Source organism: Acinonyx jubatus, chromosome E1, assembly GCF_027475565.1.
Source record: "Acinonyx jubatus isolate Ajub_Pintada_27869175 chromosome E1, VMU_Ajub_asm_v1.0, whole genome shotgun sequence".
Taxonomy (NCBI): Eukaryota; Metazoa; Chordata; class Mammalia; order Carnivora; family Felidae; genus Acinonyx; species Acinonyx jubatus.
In genome coordinates, this window is record NC_069397.1 from 24001948 (window position 1) to 24026586 (window position 24639).

Here is a 24639-nt window from a genome sequence, read left to right on the forward strand (position 1 = left end):
AGCTGAGCCGCAGCCTTCTCTGTACCGCGACCTGCTGGGCTGCCCCCTACTACCGGCATCATTCTGTGCCTTTCGAGGTCCCAGAAGGCTGGAGGGCCACATTCACCCAGACACCGGCAAAAGCCACTTGAAAAGGGATGTGTTCCAACCAGGTCAGTCGTGGTGATTCCCCCCCGCCCCCCCCCCCCCGACATCCAGTCCACCACCAGGTGCTGGGGATTTTCCTCAGAAGCTTCTGCATCCAGCCCCTCCTCTGCACCTCCACTGCCTTGTCAAACCCTCAGCATCAGTCAACAGGACGCCAGCAGTAACTTCCTATCCCGTGGCGGCTGATTCTCCAAGTGACAGCTCTGTGCCTCTCCTGCACCTGCTGACAAGCCAACTGATGTCCTTGGCCCATAGGTAATCACCAGACTCTTTGCTCAGCACACAGACCTCCGGTGATCCAGGCAGCAGCTTCCTTTTCGGCCCCATCTCACTCCTGCACTACATTCTGTGCTGTTCCCATGACATTGCCTGCTTTTTTGGCCTCCCGGCCTTGTATCCACTGTTGTCCTCTTTCCTGGCTGGCAAACTCCTACCCATTTCCAAGACTCAACCCAAACCCACATCTGCTACCTAAGGTAATCCACACTCCAGGAGTGATGCCCCAAAGCGCCCACCTTCCCACTCACCTGGAAGAAATTCTGAGGCACAACCACCCCTAATCACAGAAAAGGAGAAAGAACAGAAAGATACTCCTGAAGCCAAGGTAGGTTGTTGCAATTTTTCTTTTTTAATTATCACAGTGAAACCCAGTTGGGAGGCAGGGCCTGATATTCAGCTGCCATAGTCAGTGTGGAGTGATGACCCCACTGGGAGCAGAGAAGCCAAGCCTGGGCTGGAGAACAGGGGTGGGTGAAGAGAAGAGGCAATAGGGGCAGTAGGGCAGGGAGAGGAGGAAGCCTAGGGCCTTGGATAGCTATTCAGATAGAAGGTGAGGGCTTCTCTCTGCCACCTCCTCCTTGAGGGACAGGGGTTGGGGTACAAGAAGATAGGGGGAAGCCCCCCTTTTGGCCACAGTTCCTTCCCTAGGTCAAAAGGAAGAGACCAAAGAGAGCACACAAAGGCCAAGGAGACTAAGAAGCAGACCAATAATGAGTTAACAGGTAAAACAATCGGGGACACCTAACCTCTCCCCAGCCCACTGTTCATATTTGTGGTGGAAGTAATTTGATAAGACATAAAAACTTCCAAAAATTTGTAGCCCCTGGTGGGTTGGAGAGAGGAAGCAGAATCCAGGAGTCTGGAAATCAACACCTAAAATCCAGAGGCAGGAGCTAAGCCGTGAGGCGTGGGGACGGAAGACAGAACTCCCCACAGGAAACTAGATCACCTACTCCGTGGGCCTCATCTGGATGTCTCCAATCTGCTGGAAGGCACAAGGCTTGAAGCAGACAGGATGCTCTCCCCACCCGCTAGGCCTCCCTGCTGTCTTCCTCTGGGATGGCTGGGCTCTTCCAGGGGGTGGACAGTCAAGGCCAGACTCACCTGGACACGTGGAAGGGTGCTTGAGGACATAGATGACAGCCTCAGCCACATCTTCAGGTTTGAGACACTGGAGAGTATGGGAGGAAAGAGGGATGGTGAGGGCAGAGTGAACCTCCCACCTCTGACGTCCTCTCCAACATCTTCATCCCCACCCCAACCCTCCAGGAGGGGTGACAGGCTGGCTAGAAGAGTGTGGTCTAAAGGCCAGGGTTCCCTCTGCATTCACTTAGGGAGTGAGTGGCTCACTGGCCTCAGAGTGAGGCCTCACCTTTATGCATTCATAGATGGAAGCTGCCTTCTCAGGGTCCTTATTGTGGAGTTTGAAGGAGAATTGTGTCTCCGCCACTTCTGGAGAGATGCACTGGACCAACAGAGAGGGCCTGCTCAGGAGCTGAGCTGAGCCCTGCCTCCATCCCAGTCAGAAGCTAGGCTTAGGGGAGAGACAGGATGGAAAACACGGGGGCCCCCCTGCTTCACAGTGATGGCTGCCCAATGTCCAGCAGCCACCTCCTCCTCCCAAAGCTGCCACTAGCAATGATCACAATGACACCTACCACCTATGGAGCCCTTCTCAGGTAAGTGTTTTACAAAATGGTGTCCCTTAAGACTTCATCACTGGGTCGGTATCACCATCTCCATTTTACAAATGAGTAAGGCTGAGGCTTGGAGGGGTTAAGTGAGTTGCCCAAGGTCATGTGGCCTTTCAGGGAAGAGCCCAGAGTCTGGGTTTACAGCCATGGTTTCCCACAGCCCCTGCTCTCCTTCAGTCTCACCTACTGTGTTCCCTTCTGGTCAGCCCCCTCCCATCTCAAAGTCAGTGACATGAAGCTCAAAGGGCTACTCAGGGTCATGCCAGCAGCAGCAGAGCCCAGGAGCTCTGTGCCCCTCACACTCCCAGCAGAGCATCCTGAACAGTATGAGTGTGGGGTGCTGAAGGCCTGTGCCTACCCAGACCCCACCAGGGCCAGGCCTCACCCTCACTGTGGCTCAAATGTGGGTCTGGGCCTCCCGAAGCTCTTGCCTCAGTCCCTCTGTCAGTGTGGTGATGGCATACTTGGTAGCACTATAGAAATGGATCACAGAGTGGGGTGACACTTGGTGACCAGACATGCTGGGTGGAGGAAAGGAGGGGAAAGAAGAGAGTGAAGCTGCTGATGGACCAGCAGTGCCCCCTGCTGGACCAGTCAGCTCCACCACCTAGATGCTGCAGGAAAGCCTTCTCAAGGGGACCTCTTTACAGGCCATCCTGGTGGCCCACTGATGTAGCTCCAGCTATTCAAGCAGCTCCTGTAAGTCCTGCTCTTCCTAGAAGTCCAACTAGGGGCTGGCACTTGATATACACTATTCTTTCTCTCGCCATAATTGTGCCATTTGGCTGTTAACTGGGTATTAAGTCCCTATTTCACCAATGAAACTGATGTCCAAAGAGGTCAAATGAACTGCAACAGATCACTCAGCTTGGAGGGTGAGTGATGATCTGAGCTTTAGCCCTTGTCCACCTGCCTCACCTGTTGATATTAATGATATGCCCGTCATCCACCTTCCATTCCTTCATGGACTGGTAGGCTTCCCGTGTGCAGATGCTGAGGGCCAGCATGTTCACCTGCAGGCCAGGGAGGGCAGTGGGGTATCTCTAGCTTGGGCCCATCTGAGCAGGTAATAGAGCCACAGAGCCCGTCCAGGGGAGTGGCATTCCAAAACAGTGTCCAGGTCCTACCTGAGACCAACAATGGTTCCAGAGTACCTTGCCTTAGGTGCCTCTCCCCCTAAAGCCACCAGCCCCAGCTGAGAGCAGTGCTAATTCCTCTCCCCAGGTAACCCCCGCCTCCAAGATTCTGCAAACAGCAGTGGGAAACTCCCAAACTCATCCATGACCCAGGAACCCTCCCTGTCTTGGATGTCTCCTCTACAAACAACAGAACCTCTGCCTTAGAGAATGATCTCCTTTTCTTCCTCAAATACCCTCTCCTCTCTTATCTGGGTCAGCTTCCCTGGCCTTGCTCTCTAAAAAGCCTAAAATCCAGGGCGCCTGGGTGGCTCAGTCAGTTAAGCGTCTGACTTCAGCTCAGGTCATGATCTAGTGGTTTGTGGATTCGAGCCCTGCATGGGGGACTGCACTGACAGCTCAGAGCCTGGAGCCTGCTTCAGATTCTGGGTCTCCCTCTCTCTTTGCCCCTCCCCCACTCACGCTCTGTGTCTCTCTCTCTCTCAAAAATAATTAAAAAATTAAAATAAAGATAAAAAGCCTAAAATCCTTCCAAAATGGCTTTAAAAATCTCTCTCCTTGGTGTGCCTGCGTGGCTCAGTAGGTTAAACATCTGACTCTTGATTTCAGCTCAGGTCATGATCTCACAGTTTGTGTGTTCAAGCCCCATGTGGGGCTCTGCGCTGACAGTGCAGGGCCTGCTTGGGATTCTCTGTCTCCCTCTCTCTCTGCCACTCCTCCCTCCCCTGCTTGCCTGTGTTCTCTCTCTCTCAAAATAAACATTTTAAAAAAATAAATAAATAGTGGCTCAGTCAGTTAAGGGTCTGATTCTTGGTTTTGACTCAGGTCATGGTCTCATGGTTCATGAGTTCCAGCCTCACACTGGGGTGGGTGCTGACAGCTCGGGGCCTGCTTGGGATTGTCTCTCTGTCTCTCTCTCTCTGCCCCTCCCTCACTCATGTGAGCACGCTCTCTCTCGCTCTCTCTCTCTCCCCTAATAAATAAGCTTAAAAAAAAAAGAAAGAAACCTTTAAATAAATAAATTAATTAATTAAAAAAAAATCTCTCTCCTCAAGTATAGACCCTAGCCTCTCTCTGTCTTACCCAGCTACTCTCTGCTCCTTTCCTATCTCCTCCCTTAAGACTATAAGTAGAGAAGGCCTGACCTTCCTTCCTTCCATGCCTTCCTCTAGACTCTGTTCCATCTACAAGATTAGGCACAGAGACTCTTTATGGGGGTGGGGTAGCTGGTCAGAAGATGGCAGGGGACCTCCCAAGCACATGGGGGCTTTCTGCCTTCCTTGGCCTCTGCCAGAGGTGACCCAAAATCCCTACCCTTCATCGAACAGAGGCCTGAAGAAGTATCTCAGCTCCAAAGCTCCTGCCAAGCCACACCCCTGCCCCATGAGGACAAGCACAGATAAAGCTTTCAGCAGGTCCTCAAGTCTCTCCTCCTGAGAAGAGACAAGACCAGCCAGGATATTAGATGTTTCTCTTTATCAGGTGTCAGGTGTCAGGCATCAGGACAGAACACCCTCACCATGAACCTGCCTCAGCATTCATAGCAGAAGGACACAAGGACCTTTTTCTGGCCCGCTTAGCAATGTGTATTTATGAGGCAGAAAACTCAACTCTGAGGACAGATGGAATAAGAGAAACAGGTCCCTGAGACCAGGGGAGTGATTCTCCTAAGGCTGGTGGGGTGGAGGGTGGAGATGTCTCAGAAGACGATCCTAATAGAATTACATAGTGTTGAAGCTGGAAAGGGCCTTAGGGACTCAAATATATGTCCCTCATTTTACAGATGTGCAAGATCTCAGATCTCCCAGAAGGCTGTCTGAGGGCAGGGATAGTGCTTCATTTTCACTGTTCACTGTTTCAATGTTCATTGTTCATTTCTAGGCCCAAGCAACTTTTAGGTGCTAAATCGATGGTGGGAAAAAGATCCATCGCATGTACACACTGTTTTCAACTTCTCAGGATACTTTTATACCCTAATATTGCCCCATAATATAGTCTAGAAGTTGAAAACCCATGTCCTGAAGGCTGTGTTTGGTCTGTACAAAGTTTTAAAACATTTGTAATTCACTCCCAATGTGCATTGGAAGCTTTCATTCCCTCAAAAAATATCTATTGAGTGTTTATGGGCTGAGGCCATAACAGAGAATAAACCAGACAAAAATCCTTGCCCTTGTGGAGCTGAGGTTTTGGTAAATGGGAGGGGTAGGATGTCACATAAAAACCCAGGCTCTCCACTCCTCTCAAAGAAATGATAAGATCCGGCCACACTGGACCCACAGTGCTCCACAGCAGGGATGCTGGATTTCAGCAGCCACCCTTGTACTTGGCCATGTGCTCTCCCACTTACTGCAGACTCCCCTGACTCACCTCACTCATTTAGCTATTTACCTGGCCCCAGGGGATACTGGGGTTTGTGGCCCCAGATACTGATGTGTGTTCACCCCAATTAAATGTGACAAGGCTGATAGAGAATAACCACCTGCCTGAAGCCACACCATGACTGGCAGGGCTGGGTGAGAACCTCATCTCCTGTCTCTTGGTTCCTTTTCTTGTAAGACCATGTTCTCAAGCACTCAGCACGGTGCCAGCACATGGGAACATTCAATAAATAGCAGTTCTCTTCCCTACCAGTCTTTCTTCCAGTAGAAGGAAATCAGCCTGGACTTTAAGAACTGCCCCTTTAAGGGACTCAGAGGAAAGAAGAATGGAAAAGATATGGCCATTCATCCACTCACTATGCCTCTGGTAGGGAAAGAAGCAAGGGGAGAGTCAAGGTGCCCCAGTTATGAAGTCAAAGTTCCCTCCTGTTACATGTCGTATCCTGAGCAGCCCTCTGGTTCACAAAGCCCTGGCTCCCCATTCTCCTCCCAACCCCCCACTCCAGGTCTGCAGCCCTTACATTGAACATGTCCTTCCAGCTGCTGGTGTTGCCTGAGAGCAGAGTGTCAGGCCAGGCCAAGCCAGCATTGTTGATGCAGATGTTCACACCACTGTGCTGAGAGCAGACAGCCAAGAACGTGGAGAGGATGTCCTCCTCACTGGACAGATCACATCTGTGGGGGATCAAAGTCCTGGGGTAGCCTATACTCTTACATTTGGCAGCCAGCTCCTATGAAACCCAACAAGGGGCTAACTGGGGTGAGCGGCTCCCACACCTTCCCACCCAGAGACAGTCTTCTTCTGCTGTCACCACTCAGAGAACTCTCTCCTTTGACAGTCACCTTCCAGCCATATAGTTGTTGGGACTACTTGTCCTCTTTGATCAAAGTCCAGGGGATAAGAGCACTCCCTGAGTGAGGGGAGTATGGGAATGGAGTTGAAATCGTCAATGGAAGACTCTCACAATAAACTTGAATCTTCATTTCTGAGAAGAGAGTAGGGAGCCAGTGGTCCAAGGCATAGCATGATCTCCATCTCTTCTGCCTCTCCTCCAACAGGAACCCCTTCTCTGCTTATAGGTAAGCTACACTTCTCACCCCACCCCCTGCTTCTTCCACCAGCACCAGGAATCACTGAGCTGATTATGCCAGGATTCTCTCCCCTCCCCTTGCCTCATCTAGCTCCTTCCAGAGGGCTTATGTCTGAACAGTCACCCTCCCTCCACAGAATGCAGCCAGTTGGCTCTCAGATTGGGCCCAACTGCCAGTCTCCCCTTGCCCTACCTATAGGAAAGGTCAGGAAGTCAGGACAGATTCTTTCTCTCTGTCCCACAGTGTACCATACTCTACCCCAAAATTTCTTGAGATATGATGAAGCAAGTTAGGTGGCAGGTGACACTGGGAAGCCCTAGTGTATCAACAGGGACCTCAGCACACGGAGGAGCCCTGAGATGGAAAGACCTGAGAATACAGAGCCACTGGGAGGTGGTTGTGAGGGATGCAGACATTCAGAAGCAGAAAGAAACCAAGCTCCGTGGCCTTAGAGGCCAGTGAGTGGGCATCTGAGCCTCATAAAGGTGACTGTACATGTACAGGAGGGAGAGAGTTGGGTGGTAGGGGGTGCCCTAGAGAAAGGCCAGCTTGGGCCAGTTGCCTTGGCCTGGAACCCTTCCCTCCCCGCCAAGTCAAGATGGGAATAAAGGGCTGGCTCAGGTGACCTAGGAAACTCTTTTCTGCTTTAACTTTCCAAAAGTTCAAAAGGTATGGTCCTCTGGGACTTAGAAGGCCCCCTTTACCCAATTTCACCTATTCACAACCACCTCAGGAAATAGGGCTTCTCTCTGTCGGAGGCCAGAACTCAAACTCTGTTTTAGTATCAATTAATAAAAGCAAACTAGGCACAAGGAAGCCTGGGATTCTCCCCTTCCCTGGCATGCAACTTGTCCCTTCCACCTCCAGACTCAAATCCCTGCAAGAAAGCCAGAATGAAGGGCCTGGGGACATCTTTCTCCCTGTCGCTGCCTTCTCTTTGTCCCACCTGTCCTCATCTATCTTCAGAAATGACTTGAAACCATGTCAGTCCCCTCACAGAACAGGCATTTCCCCCTCATTAAAAGAGTCATCTTGGGGCTGAGTGAACAGCCTGAGGATCCCCCTTGAAGCTCAGGGACCCCCTTTCCTGGCTGGTTTGGGGTAGTAGGAAGAGAAGGCAAGAGTGACTTTAGACTTAAGGAATCCAGTGGTCTAAGCCCTGGTCTGATCCTCTAGGCTCCAAGGCTAGGGTTGGGCCCTGAACTCCTCAGAATAGGAGAAAGGGAGGAGGAGAGTAGGGCAGTGGTACAGCTGGGTGACCTTGGGACTATCTAGGTGGCTATAAAGTGTACCTTTGGTCAGCAGAAGGGGAGGGGAAAGCCCTCCTTCTGGTACACCTTCTCCCTCTGTCCCCACCCAAAGCCTCCTGGTGCAGGGATTTTGAACAATGGTGGAGATAAAGCCCTGCAGCTAATCGCTAGCCCAAACCCTGAGAGTGATCTTGTCAGGTGCAAATCCAAAGATGACCTATGATGAAAATTTCCCATCTTCTTCCTTCCTGTTACAACATGGCCAACTTCATTTTTCTTTGAGCTCTTGTTGCTCACAACTTGGGGCTCCCAACCCTAGTTTAAGAGAAAAAACAGTAGTTCCAGTTCCGTATTGCTTTGTCCCCTCAGGGCTTACATAGTCAATGCCCTATTTCACCCCTCAGTCCCACCCAAGACAGTGCAATTGGAGAAAGGTCGATCTGTAAATATCCCATTGGTCTGTTAGGCCCATTTGGTAAGGGTTAACCCTCAAATTGGGGGTTGGGGAAGGAGAGGGTGAGTTTCTTCTGAAAAGCTCTATTCCCACCCCAACCCCACCCTCAGTGCTGGGTGAAAAATTATCATGATCAAAACCTCTAGTTCCTGTTCATCTGGCTGGCCAGCCACTTTGGTTGGCTTTGTGGACTTAGTCTGGGGACTAGAGGAAACAATCTAGTAGCCAATTTAGCCACTGAGGCCAGAAAGCTTTCTTTCCTTCTCCCTGGCTGCCTAGCTAGCCCTGATCTCTGGCTTCCCTTTTCCTCAGCCGACCTGGGCAGGCAGATAGGCACGGAGAAATATGCCAAGGAGTTGGTACACTGGAGTAGAGGCTGTTAGGAGTAGGGTCTCCTTAAAAGAAGGGACTTCATGAAAGGGAAGGTAGAGGCCTGCCCTACTGGGCATCTCATCCCTCATAGTCTGATCCGGTTGCAAATGGCCTTGGGGGAGCAGCAAGTGGAGGCAGCGTCGCAGCCTAGGTCAGACCACTCCGCCTCCCGGACCGTACACCAGCGGAAACAACGCCTCCCAGAAGGTCCCTCTCCCCGGCGGGGACTTACCTCGATGTTGCTCACGGGGCGGGCACAACCCACTACCTTCAGTCCCTGCTGGACGAGGGCCCGGGCCACAGTCGCGCCGATGCCCCCGAAGCTCCTGTCACCAGTGCAAGCCGGTCACGCCACTGCTCCATGCCGGTCCTGGCCATGGTCCCCAGCCGCCCGCCCACCTCGCTCTGCGATACGGACATTTGGATCGCGGAGCTCCTCCCCGGGTCGCAAGGGCTCGGATGCATTTTGGTCACCACCGCGGCCGCCGTTGCCGATCTGCCCCCCCCCGCCCCCCCGTCGGAGCCGCGCCTGAACCTGCCACCATTCTGCCGGGCCCGGGCTGGGGCTCCACCCTCCGCTTCTCCGCGACCGACCACAGCTAGCGGGAATCAGTCGCGGCCTTCCCGCCTCTTCCGGCCCCGCCCCATGCCTGACGGGAGGTGGGAAACTGTGCTTTCCTCTGTGCCGGCTGGTGCAGAGGGTTCCCGGGTGGCCTGTGGTCCTGCTTTGGTGAGCTCTTCCCTTAGGGGCAGGGAAACCGAGGTTTAGGGGGGAGCTTGGTCCAGGCCCGAGGCCGTTCGTATTCTTGCCCCCTTGTTCAGTCTCCCCTCCCAGTTCCTGACCCCTATGGCAAGAAGGAGAAATTACGGGCTCTTAAGGTGACTCCAACGCCCGCCCTCTGGCTGATGCGAAGGATTCAGCCTAGAAAAGGCTTGAGTGCCTCAGCTATCATCCCTGAGTTACCCTCTCAACCCTACCTGATCCCTTGGCTTTACTAGAATGACAACTCAAGGTTAAAAATGGAAACACCCTCCAGTACACGTGTGTTAGGGGATTGTATCCCTACTGGCCTACTGTCTCCAACTGTCCTAGACCCTCCCACTCCCAGTGAAAAAATATATCACTGTGTACCAAAGATTAAAAGCAAAAGCTAACATTTACTGAATGCTGTGTAATTGGCACTTCTAAGCACTTTAAATATATTAGCATATGCACATAAACTCTTTAAGATACTACGTATTAGGCTTCATTTTGTAAGTGACTGAGACAGAAAGGGGTAAAGCATGGTTTGGACTTTAAGCCATGCAGTCTTAGGTCCAGGGGATGTGCTCCTAAACTGCCTTCATTCCATTCTGCCTTTTGTCTCTTCTTGGGTTGTTGGTTTTGCTCTCTGACCACTCAGGATGTTCCATCAAAACTCTGAAAACTGCCTTACATCTGCATCCTTAATATAGCTATCTTCCAAAGAAAAACACATCTCTGCACAACTACTGGAATCCCTCCACTGCAGGCAATGGCATAAGCAAGTATGTGAGGCTGGTTTATTCATTCACCAAGTACTCATGTGTTTGGCCCAAGGATAAAGATTAAAATGAAATAAAACCAGTCCTTGCTTTTAGGGATCTCAGGAGAAAACTTGACAAGTGGTTAAGAAAGGTTTGAGCTCAGAGCCAAGGGCTCTGGGGGGCCCTTAGTCATTTTTTATGGATTCCAGGATGAAAGTAAACAAAGGCCAGAGAGGAGTCATGACTCATTTTTACCTCTGCCCCATCCCTATGCAACACTTAGATTTGAAAAGACAACTGAAGAGGTGTATCAAAGAAATGCCACCAACTATAAAAATTAAATCTAAGCTTTTGCTGTTGCCCACCTGAAATCTGATTAAGTGGTACACAGCCCATAAAATTCACTGCATCCCCACTGCACGGAGGTATTGACTGTCCCACTACTTGCCTGCTGCCCACCAATATTATCAACATTGAGGCACAAAGCTCTGAGCACATGTGTTTATCGAACTATTGACTCAACCTTTTAAATGGCAGCCAAGTGCTATTCCTGGGGGAATCTCTTCTCTCCTTCAGTACTCACAGTTCATGAAAGCAGTAAACTGTAATGCCACAGTGACTTTATTGTTGGAAACCAGATAAGGAGTATGCACTTATGGACCGCAATGTGGTTAGCTCTAGGCGCAGTCTTTTGGTCCCAGGTCTACATGCTAATTACTTTTCAGACAACCCTTGGTTGAAATTCTGCCAAGTTCTGTTTTCATTCTTCCAGTTCAGTATGAATCTCTGAATTTAAGGCACTTTATGTTAAGTGATACCAGGGAATTTTAAATAATAGCAATTAATCTCATGAGAAAGATGCTAGCCAGTATTTAAGGGTATTGCAGCAAATTTATTCTTTCAAAACAAAAGACTGAAAACTGCTTTTCTCAGCTCTAGTCAAGGGAAGAGTTTTGTCCTCAACAATTTGTATCTCTATCCTCATTTGCTCTTCATCCTAACATCAACACTGGTCAAATACCAAGTTCAGAAGTGGCAAATATGAAAATACTGCCACACATTAAGTAGAAACATGTACACCAATTTTTACTATGCATATTAATAAATATTCTTTATTTTAAATTTTGCACATTGCGCTTTAACATTACATCCAAACATTTTGCAAGTGGATGTCTACTTTGTAAAACCATATATTCAGCTCATTGTCATTTCTGTACAGAAGTATAAGTACAACATTACTTTTTGCCACTAAGTTGCTTTAGTAAGTCTCACAGGAAGAGAAACATTTAATGAAAAGAGATGGCTTAAATCATATGGCAGGCCTGCGCAGCCACGCAACTAAAGACACAAGCCTGAAGAAAGAACTAATGAGGTTACCTCCACCGTCTCCCAAAACAAGAAAGAATCACATTGATTTAAAATTTTGCCATAAGTCACTAAATTAAGAGTTTTTTTTTTTTTTGAAAGAGAAGGCGCAGTAGTCATCTTGAGTGTTTCATTGAAAGACAGAGCTATTTTATTTATTTAATTTGCTCCAGCCGTTGTCAACCAGCCACTACAGATGGGCCTCTTGTGATCATTTAAGCGGCAGTATTTATTAAATTTCTCCTTCAGATGCTGTCGGTATTGTTCTCTATTGCTGTAGAAAGACTGGTTATTAGCCATAAATGACTGTATTTCATCTTGTGAGATAAAGATTTCCTCATCTGAAGTACATTCAGACTCATCCTGCAAATTAAAGCAGTAGTTAAGATTATGACTTAAATTAAGAATGCAAAATGCTATGCTGATGGAGGACAGCTAAAAATTCAGGCAAACTAGCCTTTTAATTTCAATTCAGTCACATGAAGTCTTTCATTGAACTGTTTACAGAACAAGCATAATGTCACTCCATCTTAGAAAGTACAAAGTAAGAATAAAATCCAACTTAACTCAGTTTGAAACTCTGGATCTATAATTTGTCTTAGAAGACCTATGAGCCTAAGAGACTCCCAACCTTTGCCTTAGAAAATGACTAATTAGATAACTAGACTTTAAATAAAAACTTGAGGGGCACCTGGGTGGCTCAGTCTTAAGGCTAAGCATCCGATTTCAGCTCAGGTGATGATCTTGTGGTTTGTGAGTTTGAGCCCCACGTTGGGCTCTATGCTGATAGCTCAGAGCCTGGAGCCTGCTTTGGATTCTGTGTTTCCCTCTCTCCCTGACCCTCCCTCTGCTCGCGCTCTCTCAAAAAAATAAACTTTAAAAAAATAATAGAAACTTAAAATTAAAAAAATAACAATGTTTCTGATTACAGCAAAACAAACAAACGACTAACTAGAGATGGTTACAACTAGTTACCAAACTTTAAATAACCAGACTGATGTGATTATTAACTGGATGGTCCTGTGTTAAAACTTTTATCTCCACAAATTAAGTAAAATAAAACCTTTTTACAATTTAAGAAACTTAACCACCACATAAAAAACAAACAAACAAAAAAACTATTCTAAAGGATTTGTTTCCACTGGGAGCCTAACTATTAAAGAGAATATACCACCCTTCTCTTTCCTTCCCCCTCCTCTAAGCCCCACACAAACTATGTACTGGGTTGCTTGGAATCAGGCATAATTCGTGTAAAGTACCAAGACTTAGTCAATCTTAAAAGATTTTGCAAGTTTAGTTATGCTTTTATCCTACATGAACCTAAAGGAAGTAAAAAATGGGCTCTAGTTCAGATTCTACATTTTTTCCTGGTATGGAAGGCAGGACACCATAAGCTGCCACTCAGAAAGGCAGTTTGCTTACAATAACCCTCTTCAAGGAGGCAGACTCCTGGACACAATGCTAACTCTATCCCTTTTTCCCAACTATTCTCTTCTCTTCTACAAAGGAGGACAAGGAAATGTGCTGTAGAGCAGTTGCATAAACCACGTGTGGAAGAGCAGAAATGAAAAGACCAAAAATAATGAAAGACTGACCTTAATTTCTTAAAAGGTTCCCCAACTCCTAGCTTTAAATTCTCAAATATTGTCCCCTCCCACATCTACCAATCAATAAGATATCCTTACTTACAAGGAGTTCAACTAAGCTCTTGGCACCTTTTCCACAATCAGGACCAAATGATGGCTCTACAGGTTCTGCAAACTGTGGTACATTTTTCCTATGCTCAAACCAAGGCAGTGGCTGCCCACCCTTTTCAGGACTGCAACAGCTTTCAGGATGTGCATCTTTGGTCTTGTCGCGGTGAAACACTGTGTGCACGGTATTTCCTGAGGTCTCTCGATTACCTGGATCTGTAATACAGCTTCCAAGCTTTTGGATCTGAAACCAAGCAAAGGATTACCCAGGTAAAAAGGCAAGGAATAAGAGCAATTATTCTTTAGAGAAAGAAAAAAAGGCCCTGATAGTGTGTTAAGTTTTTAGAAGGAATACTGAACAGCAGCAGCAACTGGCACTTAGTAGGCACTTACTACATACCAGATGCTGTGTTAACCCATCGATATAATCTCTTTCATCTTCACAGAACTTAATCTGATAGGGACTATTAATTTCCTTCCAGATAGGAAAACTAAGATCAAGCAAACTGCTCAAGATTACACAGCTAATTCATTTAAAAGTATTATTAAAACAATGAACTGGATTTATGACTCACCTAGATTACTGGACAAGTGACCACATCAGACAGACACACACACACACACACAAATCACAAGATGAGCAGCCAACAGAACTGCATTCTAAAGGTACTCATTCTAAAATAATAAATACCAGAAACTAAGCTGCAGACTTGCCACTCCAAAGAAAATAGGTTGTTCTCCCCTCAACTGCAAAGGTTTAAGAACTCTGATACTTACATGTTCATCACATTTCAACATCTTACTTTTCTTTTTCTTCTTTTTATTTTTTCCTTTGGTGTTGTTCTCTTCAGAATTTGCCCAACATTCAACACAACTATCACCATCATCTTCTTTGTCTTCACAGTGATGAACACAGGAGTCGTCACCTGAAGAAATCAATAATCTCTTACTTATGTGCTTTAATCAGCCATGTAGTAGAAATAATTGGGAAGCTTAATCTGAACCTACCGTGTTCATCGTGATTACAAATGCCTTCAGTGCAAGCAACATCCGAACCCTCCCGAGAACCTGTTTCACTCCCTTCCATACTAGATGAATATCCACAATCACTACCATTACAGTGTGGTGATAAGCCTGAAAATAAATCGGTTGAGACTTATAGTTAACATACCAACAAAGAATGAACCAAGTGGAGACAACATAAAAATTTCAAAATTGATAGCTTACTAAAAGTAGAAAGTAAACTAAATAATGAAAATATGATGAGGGGTTTATAGTTTTTTGTTTTTGTCAAATAATAACAAATACCATAAAGAAAAAAGAAGTATTAAGTGTCAAAGTTACAGGATCTCTAAAACCTCTTCCATTTAAGAGGAAAAAAGAATAAACTTAAGACTTAATTTTAAGAAGAAACTGTATTTAGTTACCTTTCTTTATTTTAGGGGACCCCAAAAGATTGCCGCTGCTAGGACAGGTACATGATGTGTTTTCGTTGGTAACAATTACTTCTACACAACTATTACCATCTTCGGTGCTGCCACAGGCTTTGCAGCTGTTTTCTATGAAGTCTGTTTCCTTTAAGGGTCAACATTGAGAGACGGTAAAAAGTCTTACCTTCATATGGGTACATTTACTTTCCTTAACATCAACCAATTAAATAGGAGTTAGGAGGTTACCAACTGAAAAAATTATTCTCATGAAAAATCACTAACCCACATTAAGACTATGAAACAACTAAAAGCAAATTAAGAGTTAATCGTATCAGGAAAATTTAGGAGGGAAGTTCCCAAAGTGTAGTTTGCTGACCCCAGGGATTCCCTAGATCAAAACTATTTTCATCAGAATACTAATATATCACTTGCCTTTTTCATATATTGACACTTACACTGATGATACGAAAGCAATGGTGGGAAAAGTTGCTGGTACTTTCGCACAAATCACAGCAGTGGCAATCACACTGTACTAACAGTCAGTGTATTTTTTACTTGTCAAGCACTTTCAGGAAATAGATACTTCACTTATGAAAGTCTTCGATGAAGCAGTAAAAATATTTTTTAAGTATCAGCTCATGAGTAGATGTCTGACAAATAGGAAGGATGCTTAAAGCACTTTTGCTGCATACCAAAATACAATGGCTGTCTCAAGGAAAAGCACTTGAAGCTTGTTTGAGTTACAAGCTGAACTAGCTGTTTTTTATCCTGGAACATAAATTTTGCTTGAAAGAAGAGACAAACTTTGGTTATTCAGACTTGGGATATTTAAAAGCCATTCTCTCAGAAAAGAAGTCAGCCCATCACCTCAAGGAAAACAATGGACGGTATTTGTTGTGATAAAACTCAAACTTTCAAACTACAATCAGAATTTTGAAAACTTGTATAAACAAGCAGAATGTGCCTGAAGCTTCCCAATACTTAAAGACCCTTCTGATGAGATCAGTAGTGGTTTTAACACGATTATGTGATAATATATATAATGAAATGTCAGTATCTGGCAAGGTCTGCATAACTCAGTAAACCAGTAACTTTCAAATGACCAATTCATGATGTTACAAAATCATGCATGAGTTAAAGATCCATTCAAAGTGCAAGACTGACTAGTGGATTTTAATTTAACTGAGTTACGAAAAGGTCATTCACAGGTGCCAGGTTCCACATTGTAACTAATCTTTAAGAAACTACCACTTGTTGAACTGTAATGCCAAAGAATATCCACAACTATCTGAAAAAGTTTGTATTAAAATACTCCTTCCTTTTTTGTGTGAGGCCAGACTTTCTTCAAATGTTTCAACCAAGCAACATATGGAAATAGACTGAATGCAGAAGCAGATATGAGAATCCATCTGATTCCTTTTAAACCAAATATTTAGAAGATCTGCAAAAATATAAAATAATGCCACCTTTCTCACTTCTTTTTGTTTTGGAACAGTTTTCAAAAAATGTTACTCATATTAACATATAATGGGCTTATTATTTTTTAAAAAGAATTAACGATTTAAAATTTCTCCATTTTAATTTCTAATACAATAAATGTTGTATGTATAATCTACATGAACAAAAAGCACACCAAGCACTGTAATTTTTAAAAATTCCAAGGGGTCCTGAGACCAAGAAGAACTGCTCTAGGTCATACATGGACTTAACTTTCCATATTTGGACTTTGATCTAACAACATACTAAGATCAGGTAAAAAGATAATCATTGAATATTATAAAACAAACACAAGACATTAAAATTTTTGGCTGTACCAATTATAGTAGGAAAAAAGCCAATATACAAGCTGCAGCTCCTCATATTCTGAAAAAGCATAGTAAAAATGCCAAAAATCTAGCAAAAAGCAATACTACATATTTATGAATCAAAATTAAGGAATACTACCTTCTCTTGGCTTACTTCCTTTTCATCTGCTGCTTGTAAAGGAGTAGGAATATCACATACACATTTATTTTTTCGTCTGTTCTTCCGTTTCTGGCGTTTCTTTTCTTGCTTGAGTTCTCTTACTCGTTCCTCCTCTGAAAACTCTTCACAAAGTTGTTCCAATCGGCTAATACCCTGTACTTTTTCCACAGTCATCTATTATAAAAACAAAGTTGAGAATGAATACTGGTCAAAACTACCTTTACTTTCCTTGGAAATTCTCAATTGCTAATTTTACATGATACCACACACACAAATAATTCATGTTGCAATTTACCAGAGCATTCCTACAAAGAATCTTAAATTTTAATGCTTTATTTATTTAATGTTTATTCATTTGAGAGAGCACGAGTGAGCACAAGCAGGGGAGGGGCAGAGAGAGAAGACAGAGAAAATCCCACGCAGTCTCTGTGCCATTTGCACAAAGCCCAACATGGGGCTTGATCCCATGACCCCACAAAATCATGACCTGAGACAAAATCAAGAGTTGGATGCTTAACCGAATGAACCACCCAGGTGTCCCTAAATTTTAATACTTTATTTTTTTAAGTTTATTTATTTTGAGAAAGAGAGAGAGCATGAACAGGGGGAGGGCAGAGAGAGGGAGAGAGAGAGAATCCCAAGCAGGTTCTACGCCATCAGCACGGAGCCCGATGCAGGGCTCGAACCCACAAACTGTGAGATCATGACCTGAGCAGAAATCAAGAGTCTGATGCTTAACTGATCGAGCCACCTAGATGCCCCTAAATTTTAACACTTTAAATGATGACAACTTAAAATCTACAGGAAGTGAATATACCACCAATCCCTACAGGGAAGGCAGACTTCTTACACACACTCCTGTTCCAAACCAGCAATATTCTAGTTTCAAATTTCAATTCCAACACAGCAAACATTCATTTCTTAACACAACAGAAGACTATTTAACCTGATTAGATGATCTAGTTTCTGAAGTCACAAACATATAAAAAGAAAAGAAAAAAAAAAGCGTTCAGCAAGAACTAGTACAAATCTCCTCAGACTCCCCAGAACAATGTTTAAAGTTCACAGATGGGCTTCTGAAAAAAAAGGTTTATAGCTTTCATATAATTCACAAAAGGGATCTGTGACCCAGTTAAAGGGTTACAACCATGCCTCAGAATGTAACAAAATGTTCACTAGCCAAAATTTTATGTGCTACAGAGAACTGGGGGGGGAGAAGGTTACCAAATCACAAGCACTAAACCCAAAACCAGCACTATAAAGAGGCTACTGGATATCAGCAGACAAACTGAGACTCACGAATTAAGTCTCAAATTTACTCTGGGTTGCTTTTACCTTTTCATTAGCTATACTTCATAGCAACATGCTGCTAAATAATCAACTTCAGTTTTCCACTCTGAGAAAGTCTAAATATCAAAGCTGGCAGAATAACAGGATTAAAATCAAAGAAAATCCACAAAAATTTTTTTTTTTATGTTTTTTAACGTTTATTCATTTTTGAGAGAGAGAAGCACAGCATAAGCAGGGGAGGGGCAGAGAGAGAGGGAGGGAGACACAGAATCCGAAGCAGGCTCCAGACTCTGAGCTGTCAGCATAGGGCCCGACGCAGGGCTCAAACTCATGGACCGCGAGATGATGACCTGAGGCAAAGTCGGAATCTTAACTGACTGAGCCACCCAGGCACCCCCAAAATCCACAAACTTAAATTCTAATTCCCTTCCCCTAAATCCACCCCCAAATCCATGCCAGTATCAGTGAATCACAGCCCTCTGAGGCAAAATCAGACTGCTAGCTTATATTAACATTCAGTCCAATAACCTAACCAAGCAATCTCAGACAATGAAGCAGGTCACTATTCTTACCTCAAAACTCTTGCGCAAAGCATCAACACCAAGATAGAAAAGCATCTGCCATGTTTGCTCTTCTGCTCGTAGTTTTTGCCAGATTCGATGCAGTCTTTCATAAAGATGAATTCCCAAGCAGGTCAGAACTTCTTCTTGAGCTATATCTATTGTCTTAGCATGCCTTTCTCTTCGTCTGTAAAGGAGAATAAATCACACATAATTCCTAGTACCCTTTGCTGAAAGAGTAAAAGACAGATAAGAGGGTTCAGGGTTTAAACACAATCTGCATACCTGGTAAGAAGCCAGTTATACATTCAAATTAAATGTACATAAAAACACACAAGCATACATGTACATAACCAATGAGAAATATACATGCAGGCAGAACTCAGTCCTAATATTACTAAAAATAAGATAATTCAGGAACTGGGGCTCTAAAGAGATGGTTTTTGGGCACAAGAAGTCTAATATAATGTGTCCAGCTCATAGGAGGCATGATAGCTCCTTCACCTTCCAATTATAACAAATGCCTATTTGGGTTTTGTAGGTTTCTTTTTTTTGAGGAGTAATGGATAAAGGCAGTGCGAAAGTGATTCAATCATGGACAAAAGCCCTCTAGGCTAGTTTTCAGTAGTAGGGTTCACAGAACTTCACTGGTAAGTCTTTGTGTTCTATGTGCCTAGCACAAAATAGGCACTCAAATGAGAGCTGATACACAAAACACAAAACAAAATGGGTTCATTTTATTCTATGAACCTTTTCTGATTTTATTTTCACAAAAAAGCCAGAGATAAAATTTTAGGTTCCTATATAATTCAGTGATAATATACACAATTCATTAATTACATTCAGTAAAATATTTAACACTTTGCTGCAAAGACCTCTTCCTATGCAAAAACCATCATAATGAACAAAATTTAGATATGGAAATGCATGGATGGAGGGGGAAAAAAATCCCTCGAATCATTTTCAAGTGAAAATGATAATCTATAATAATGAAAGCCAAAAAAAAAAAAAAAAAAAAAAAAAGCCTGTCTACTTCAAGCAACAAGGAGCAGAGGACTGAAATGAACACCACAGAACACTTTCTATTTTTATTCAGTCAATTAAGAAATGCGTATTTTAAAGAAAGCAAACTCTTTACAAGCACACCTGAATTTATACATATATATGTACTGATGCAAAAGGTGATGGAAATAAAACTTTCAGTAATAAAATGAAGCAAAGCGCTAGATAGCCCATTCTAGCAAATTACATACTCATACCCTCCTGCGAACTCTGGCTCAGCACGACCCAAAAGATGTGCAATGAAGTCTGTTTCACAGCAAACATGTATGTGCCGTTCATGTGGACAGCACCGCAAACCTTCATAAAGTGCAGCACAGTAGCCCTTCTCTTTGCTGCAATCAAGTTCACCAATAAGGATATTGTATGCTCGGAGAACTTTATTTTTGCAATCAGTGCAAAACCTGTTGAAAAGAAATACTTCAAAATTAAGAAAAGGCTGCATAATTATTCCGTAAAGCATGTAACAGTGTACTAGACAATAACACTCCCCTCCCATATGGCGCATTAAAAAAAATCCTCCAAACACACATTTAAAACATACACGTGTAAGATATATACAATTTTAGGGATTACAGAGTACAGCTAGATTTCCATTTGCAAATGATTTTTATTTTTTTAAATGTCTATTTTGAAGGGGGGGAGGGAGGAAAAGACAGACATGAGCGGGGGAGGGGCAGAGAGAGGGGGGAAGAAGAATCCCAAACAGGCTTCAAAGTGTCAGCACAGAGTCCAATGTGGGGCTCAATCTCACATCACAAACCTCAAGATCATGACCTGAGCCAAAATCAAGAGTCGGATGCTTAACCGACTGAGTCACCCAGGCACACTTGCAAATGATTTTTTTAAATACTTATTTATTTTTGAGAGGGAGAAAGAAAGAGAGAGAGAGAGAGGGAGGGAGGGAGGGGCAGAGAGGGAGAGAGAATCTCGAGCATGCTCCACACTGTCAGTGCAGAGCCCGACATGGGGCTAAAAAACTCACAAACCCTTAGATCATGAGCTGAGGTGAAATAAAGAGTCTGATGCTTAACCGACTGAGCCACCCAGGCACCCGTTTGCAAATGATTTTTTAAAGTTTTTTTTAACGTTTATTTATTTTAGAGAGAGATACAGCGCAAGCAGGGGAGGGACAGAGAGAGAGGGAGACACAGAATGGAAGCAGGCTCCAGGCTCTGAGCTGTCAAACCCACAGATTGTAAGATCATGACCTGAGCTGAAGTCGGGTGCTCAACCGACTGAGCCACCCAGGTGCCCTGCAAATGATTTTTAAACAAGAGAGACACACGGACCTAAAAGAATGAGGCAGATATACACTGTTTGTTCATAACATACATTTCCAGAAAATAGTTGCCAAGGACTAGCATATCACTTCAAGAGCAATTCATACAGGTCAGAAATAAAACAAGAAGCTACAAACCAATGACTCAAAGAATCACTCTCCCTTCAGCCTCTGAAAATAGTTGCTATCTTCAGTCAGTAAAACTTGATTTGAAATTCTGCTACAACATTTTAACACCCCACTAGCTAATAAGCATTGGGAAGAGGGTGGGGGCAAAAAGAATAGGAAAGTGGCACATGGAGTTTTAGTTACTAATAATTTCCAAAAGGTCAAATTCCTTTTTTTTTTTTTAATTTTTTAATGTTTATTTATTTTTGAAAGAGACAGAGTGTGAGCAGGGGAGGGGCAGAGACAGAGGGAGACACAGAATTGAAGCAGGGTCCAGGCTCTGAGCTGTCAGTACAGAGCCCAATGCGGGGCTCGAACTCATAAACTGCGAGATCAAGACCTTAGCCAAAGTCAGACACTTAACTGACTGAGCCACCCAGGCACCCCATTTCCTTCTTTTTTTAAAAAACTTATTTATTCTGATAGAGACAGAAAGAGCACGAGGAGAGGGGCAGAGAGAGAGGGAGGATACAAAGCAAGCTGCATGCTGTCAGCACAGAGCTGACCTGAGTCAAAATCAAGAGTCAGACACTCAACAGACTGAGTCACCCATATTTCTGAAGAAAAAAGTATGTTCTTAATTCACAATCATAATATTGACAACATATACATAAAAATGTGGTTTAGGGGCACGCACCTAGGTGGCTCAGTTGGTTGAGTGTCTGACTCCTGATATTGGCACAAGTCGTGATCCTGTGCATTTGAGATTGAACTCTATGTTGAACATGGAGCCTGCTTGGAATTCCCCCACCCCAATAAACAAATAAACAAACATTTATTTAAAATGTGGTCTAAGGGGCGCCTGGGTGGCTCAGTCGGTTAAGCGGCCGACTTCAGCTCAGGTCACGATCTTGCGGTCTGTGAGTTCGAGCCCCGCGTCGGGCTCTGGGCTGATGGCTCAGAGCCTGGAGCCTGCTTCCGATTCTGTGTGTCCCTCTCTCTCTGCCCCTCCCCCGTTCATGCTCTGTCTCTCTCTGTCTCAAAAATAAGTAAAACGTTAAAAAAAATAAAACAAAATAAATAAAAATAAATAAAACGTGGTCTAAACTTAAGTGTTTATAATGTGGCAAAAGTGTAGAAGAGAAAAAAAAAAGGTATACAAGAGAGTGTGAATGTAGATGATGATGACATATTTCTGGTTTCTTTATCTTTGATTTCCTGAATAAGAAAGAACTTGGTCCGGTTAAAAAAAAAAAAAAAAAAAAAGCCAGGCTCATAATATTAAATAGTTGCCTCTCTGGGAAGATCAGCTGTAGTGGAATGAAGAAATTTTGATCTCTTTAATTTAAATTCATCTCCCTAGGTGACTTCTATTCCCATGGCTTCAGCCAACATGTGTGCCTCTCACCTCTACAGCTCTTGTTCAAGTCTCTGCCCTTGCCTCAGGGCCAAACTCATACTGAAAAAGGGGGGACGTCACAGATATGTAATAGGCAACAAGTTAAACTCCCTGTCCGATACTAAGGGCGACACTGTTCCCTTCTAAACCTGTTGAGAACACCACCATTCAGTCACCCAGGAAGAAAACCTTAGTTAACTACCAACTTCTCCTCAGGTCCTCTTTTAGGGGTGGAGCCAAAATGGCATCAAGTATTATTATTATTTTTAGTATTTTTAAAAATGTTTATTTATTTTGAGAGAAATTGCAGGTAGGGGAGGGGCAGAGAGAGGGAGAGAAAGGGAATCCCAAGAGCAGAGCCTGACCTGGGTCTCAAACTCACAAACCATGAGATCATGACCCAAGCGGAAGTCAAGAGTGGCACTTAACTGAGCCACCCAGGCACACCAGTATTATTTCTTACATCTCTCATCAGCCCGTTCTTTCTGATCCCCCCTGCCCTGTTTTAAACTGCCTAGATAATTTTTTAAAAAGCTTCCTGACTTCCCTGCTTGCATTTTTTCTAGCTCCAATGCATCTCTCGTAACAAAATTTTTAAAACAAATCTGATTATCTCACTCTCAGCTTCAAGACCCCTCCCATCTATAAATAAAGTTCCAACTCGTTATTAAGCCCTTCAGTGACTTCCTCTCTTACCCCACCTATTTCCAGACTTATTTCCCAAGACTCCCATCTCCCTCATGCTTCTCCCAGTCTACCCTGCCTTTCTGTACATACTGTACAGACAATGGACTACTTTTGAACATAGCTTATGTGTCCTTACTTTAGTCTTTTTTTCTTCTGCTTCCTCCCCACTCCTCTCCACATCCTTCTCCATTTGCCTAAATCATGTCCATCCTTAAAGAAGCCCTCTGTAATTCCCATAACTAGAATTAGCCTTCCTCTGTGTTCCCATATTTGTGATTTATTCTTCTTACTGTATTTACCCTCACACTGCCATGCAGTTGTTTGATATATAGAAGCTCTAAGTCCACTTATTTTTTTTTTCAACGTTTATTTATGTTTGGGACAGAGACAGAGCATGAACGGGGGAGGGGCAGAGAGAGAGGGAGACACAGAATCGGAAACAGGCTCCAGGCTCTGAGCCATCAGCCCAGAGCCTGACGCGGGGCTCGAACTCACGGACTGCGAGATTGTGACCTGGCTGAAGTCGGACGCTTAACCGACTGCGCCACCCAGGCGCCCCTCTAAGTCCACTTAGTAAACACAGGCAATAATGTTGACAAGTCAAATCGCACTTTCATTAATGCTCCAAAAACACTGCCCCTCTCTCTGCCCCTCCCCCGCTCATGTCTCTCTCTGTCTCAAAAATAAACACTAAAAGAAATTTTTTTAGAAAATATTTCCAAACCACATACTGGATAAGGGGTGAATATCTAGAATGTATAAGGAACGCCTACAACTCAATAATAACAACAAAAAAATTAAATACTGGGCAAAAGACACGAATAGACATTTCTCCTGATATACAAATGGCTAACAAGCACATGAAAAGTTGTTCAACATCACTAATCATTAGCGAAATGCAAATCACAACCACACAATACTACCTTACACCCATTAGTATGGCCACTCCAAAAAAATAAGAAACATGTGTTAGCAAAGATGTGGAGACACTGGAACCCTTGCACACTACACTGCTGCTGAAATTGTAAAATAGTGCTGTCAATAATAGCAAACAGTATAGCATTTCCTCAAAAAATTAAAAACAGAACTATCATATGACCTGGTAATCCCATTTTTGAGTATATATCCAAAAGAACTGAAAACAGGATCTCAAAGAGATATTTCTACACTCATGTTCATTGTATCATTATTAGAAATAGCTAAGATACAGGGGCAACAACCTAAATGCCACTTAATGTTCACTTAAAAACTGTTTAAGAAGTCAATTTGTGGTGTTTTTTTTTTAACCACAATTAAAAAGTCTTCCCCTTGAGGGAGAGAATAGACTTAAATGCAGAAATAACAAACACTTCCATGTTTTCAGGTTATAAAAGATTTTCAGGTAAATGAATGGTTTTTCAGGTAAATAAATGATTAAATGTCATTCAGCAGCAATAATAAAACTTGAAATATTTCTCCCATATTTTACTGCTTTAAATTCTCATAGTTGATT

At 43.9% G+C, this 24639-nt stretch overlaps 2 protein-coding genes and 1 long non-coding RNA gene across 9 annotated transcripts in view; 1 reads left to right on the forward strand and 2 right to left on the reverse strand.

Annotated features, from left to right (window-relative positions):
• The first annotated feature begins 280 nt into the window (after nucleotides 1-280).
• On the forward strand, nucleotides 281-5976 carry LOC128313454 (uncharacterized). Its single transcript, XR_008294194.1, has 3 exons — nucleotides 281-402; nucleotides 624-751; nucleotides 3345-5976. It is a non-coding gene; the product is annotated as an uncharacterized LOC128313454 (long non-coding RNA).
• DHRS11 (dehydrogenase/reductase 11) lies at nucleotides 714-11248 on the reverse strand. Its single transcript, XM_027034307.2, is given in 8 exon segments — nucleotides 714-1299; nucleotides 1531-1597; nucleotides 1799-1891; nucleotides 2512-2641; nucleotides 3039-3133; nucleotides 6156-6365; nucleotides 9035-9123; nucleotides 9126-11248. Coding segments are annotated over 8 exon segments (984 nt in total). The 5' UTR covers nucleotides 9268-11248; the 3' UTR covers nucleotides 714-1141.
• A 143-nt stretch (nucleotides 11249-11391) lies between these two features.
• The window catches only part of GGNBP2 (gametogenetin binding protein 2), a 33767-nt gene continuing 20519 nt past the window's right edge, over nucleotides 11392-24639 (reverse strand). For 5 of the 7 annotated variants that reach the window (XM_027034298.2, XM_027034299.2, XM_027034297.2 and 2 more), the window contains 8 exons: nucleotides 19866-20075; nucleotides 18625-18799; nucleotides 16742-16936; nucleotides 14795-14942; nucleotides 14376-14501; nucleotides 14145-14293; nucleotides 13363-13611; nucleotides 11392-12036 (listed from right to left, as the gene is read on the reverse strand). In XM_027034298.2, the coding sequence (XP_026890099.1) occupies nucleotides 11833-12036; nucleotides 13363-13611; nucleotides 14145-14293; nucleotides 14376-14501; nucleotides 14795-14942; nucleotides 16742-16936; nucleotides 18625-18799; nucleotides 19866-20075 (1456 nt within the window). In that variant the 3' untranslated portion in view covers nucleotides 11392-11832. The remainder of the gene's footprint in view (nucleotides 12037-13362; nucleotides 13612-14144; nucleotides 14294-14375; nucleotides 14502-14794; nucleotides 14943-16741; nucleotides 16937-18624; nucleotides 18800-19865; nucleotides 20076-24639) is intronic. The other 2 variants (XM_027034302.2, XM_027034300.2) reach the window with 1 other exon arrangement.